General features: G+C 45.4%; 1 protein-coding gene across 1 annotated transcript; it reads left to right on the top strand.

Annotated features, from left to right (window-relative positions):
* The first annotated feature begins 722 nt into the window (after positions 1–722).
* Positions 723–1,724, top strand: LOC117118703. The gene has a single exon (XM_033263366.1). The coding sequence runs from the start codon at positions 723–725 to the stop codon at positions 1,722–1,724; it is 1,002 nt and encodes a 333-aa protein (XP_033119257.1).
* The last annotated feature ends 1,023 nt before the right edge of the window (positions 1,725–2,747 follow it).

The following is a 2,747-nucleotide window of genomic DNA, read 5'->3' as shown; positions in this document are numbered from 1 at the left end:
CCGGATTTACCTGAGGACCAGAGACAGAGACTGGCCAACGGTCATTTTATGAACGCGGTGGAGGATTCGGAAATGAGAGAGGTTATATTTAGATCCTGTCAAAAGACACTGGACGAGGCCGTTACCGCTGCGTTGAACGTGGAATATTTTAAAAAGATTGAACAACAGCGGGGACGAGAGAAACCTGCACACCGTATACGAGCAATACACGAGGACGAGATGTCAGACAGACTCTACAAGCTTGAACACACGTTGGCTAGGCTGGTGAAGAAGTTAAACCCTCCGGGGTATCTGCCAGTGTCAGCCCCTGTACCAGATTCCAGGCAACCAGTTGGCATAGGCCAAGGCGGACGTGTTATTTGCTATCGCTGTCAACAGGCAGGACATATTGCCAGAGATTGTCGGTCCAATAGGCCTGTAAGTCAAAGTACGGAGTCGGGAAACGAGAATCAGCCAATTCCGGGGCCCGGGGAGCGGCTGTAAGGAGAAAAGGGCCACAGCGTCGGAGTAGAAAATGGAAGAGACGGTCACATCATTCCCCTCAATTGGAATGCCTAATAAAGGACAATCCGAACCAAGGTCTGTACGTTAAAGCACGAGTAGAGGGCCTAGATGTGAACCTGCTTGTGGACACTGGGGCCACACATACATTGCTACCAGCGGACCTTTACCACAGGATACCCGAGGTACGACGACCAGATTTACCAACCAGCTGCACCACTATGAGGCAAGCAGATGGAGGTGCCCTGACAGTGCTCGGGTGGACCGTGTTGGCAGTACAAGTAGGCCGTTCAGTCCGGAAATGCAGAGTGTTTGTGGCGGAAATTCGATCCCCTGGAATCCTGGGAATGGAGTTCTTGCTGAGCCTTGGGGCTATAGTGAATCTAAAGTGTTTGGAACTACAAATAGGCCGAGAAAGAATCCGGTGCGTCCGTCATGACGGCAGCCAGTTCTCCCGGGTGCTGATACACGAGACGGTCGAGTTATTACCCGGGCATGAGCATGTAGTGACAGGACGTGTACGATGTACCAAAAGGCCCAAGGGGGAGTGTATGGTGGAGCCGATAGATCGGGACGAGTTGGCTGATAATGGACTTGTGTTTGCCCGAGTGTTGGTTTCAGCCGAGGAAGAGATTATTCCACTACGAGTGTACAATCCGGGGAAAGTGACAAGAACCTTACAAGCTGGTACAAAAGTCGGGGTTCTAACTCCGGTCGAGGCGGTTCCAGAGAGTCAGGCGTGCAGCGGGAGAGTTCCAGGAGCCAGTAAGATTCCAGACCATTTGAGAGAGCTCTACCAGGAAAGCATAAAATCGGTACCTGGATACAGCAAAGAGATAACGAGTCTCTTCCAGGAATATCAGAACGTGTTCTCGAAAGGCAGTGGTGATTTGGGTCGAACGAACCTGGTTAAGCACCATATCGATACGAGGAATGCGGTACCCATACGGGAAGTTCCCAGAAGGCACCCATTGGAACACCAGACCGAAATTATAAAACAAGTACAGGACTTGTTGGACCGGGGTGTGATAGAGGCTACCTCAAGTCCATGGGCGTCAAACATTGTTCTTGTAGCTAAGAAGGACGGGACGAAACGCTGGAGAAGGCGGGGCTTAAACTCAAGCCTGAGAAATGTTCTCTATTTCAACCTGAAGTATTGTATTTGGGACACGTGGTATCCAAGAACGGCATCCATACTGATCCGGATAAGGTTAAGGCAGTGACTGAATGGCCCCAACCAAGAACAGTACTAGATGTGCGGAGTTTCCTGGGTTTAGCGTCTTATTACCGGCGGTTTGTGAAAGGGTTTTCCAGCTTAGCCAGCCCAATGTTTTCTTTTTGAGGGGGATCGACTGGGGTCGATTATTTTTTGGAGGAGAGTTCGCCCCCACCCCTAGATACGCCACTGAATATGTCCAATCATGAAAGTGAATCCGCAACACAGGCAACATGATTGTGAATGTATATGTGAAGTTAATAGTTTGGCGGTTTTAAACGGTATTTAAAATCAAATATTAGAGATATATCAAAGTACAATGTAAATAAGCAGAGTGTAACTACGTAGGCCCACAAGGTTGTAAAACAGGACACGTGTGCGGTGCACCGAGGAGGGGGAGCTTTGACAAAGGCCTATATTCCAAACACAGTTTTGATGACGTGTGACATTTTTTTTATTGTTATTTTATTTTGATTAAAAACCACAACTTGCTTAGCTCAGGTTAAGACCTCATATCTCGTTGACGAGCTGGTTTTGATCACGTGGCTTGAAGTCTTGCGTCTGGCTGACAACGTAGAGTACTATGATCAAACTGTTTTGTTATGTGATGAAAACGAAACTTTGACTAGCTGAGCCGGGAGCTGAACTTTATAATTTTTGAATAAAATTGACCAGTATGTAGAAAATATAATATAGGCCTACTTTTTGTTTATTCTAGTAGACCTAAATAGTAGAACATATAAAGTAAAGTATATTTTAACCAAACATCACATTTTATTTAATTTTAAATGGAATGATGGGATTATGAAGAATTGTGTAGGACTACCCTATGTACTACGTAGTCTACTTTATTACGTCACTAGATAGTGAAATTAATTATAAACAAAAAATATATCAGCCTGCCTTATCATCTTAATATATTTCCTCCATGCTTATATGATGAGTTGATTCATTTGTGATCTCTTCCTATTCAAGCTGACGTGAATTATTTTAGCATTCCAACTTTTAATAGAAAAAAAAAAGTAATAAA

The sequence above is a fragment of the Anneissia japonica genome, unplaced genomic scaffold, assembly GCF_011630105.1.
Source record: "Anneissia japonica isolate Jap-2015-1 unplaced genomic scaffold, ASM1163010v1 scaffold584_len265732_cov101, whole genome shotgun sequence".
NCBI lineage: Eukaryota > Metazoa > Echinodermata > Crinoidea > Comatulida > Comatulidae > Anneissia > Anneissia japonica.
The sequence above is the reverse complement of the archived record's forward strand: the minus strand, read 5'-3'. Positions and strand labels throughout refer to the sequence as shown.

What these genes read in the sequence shown, in the direction of transcription:
- LOC117118703 (XM_033263366.1), top strand. Translation starts at nt 723, where the DNA reads ATGAGGCAAGCAGATGGAGGTGCCCTGACAGTGCTCGGGTGGACCGTG.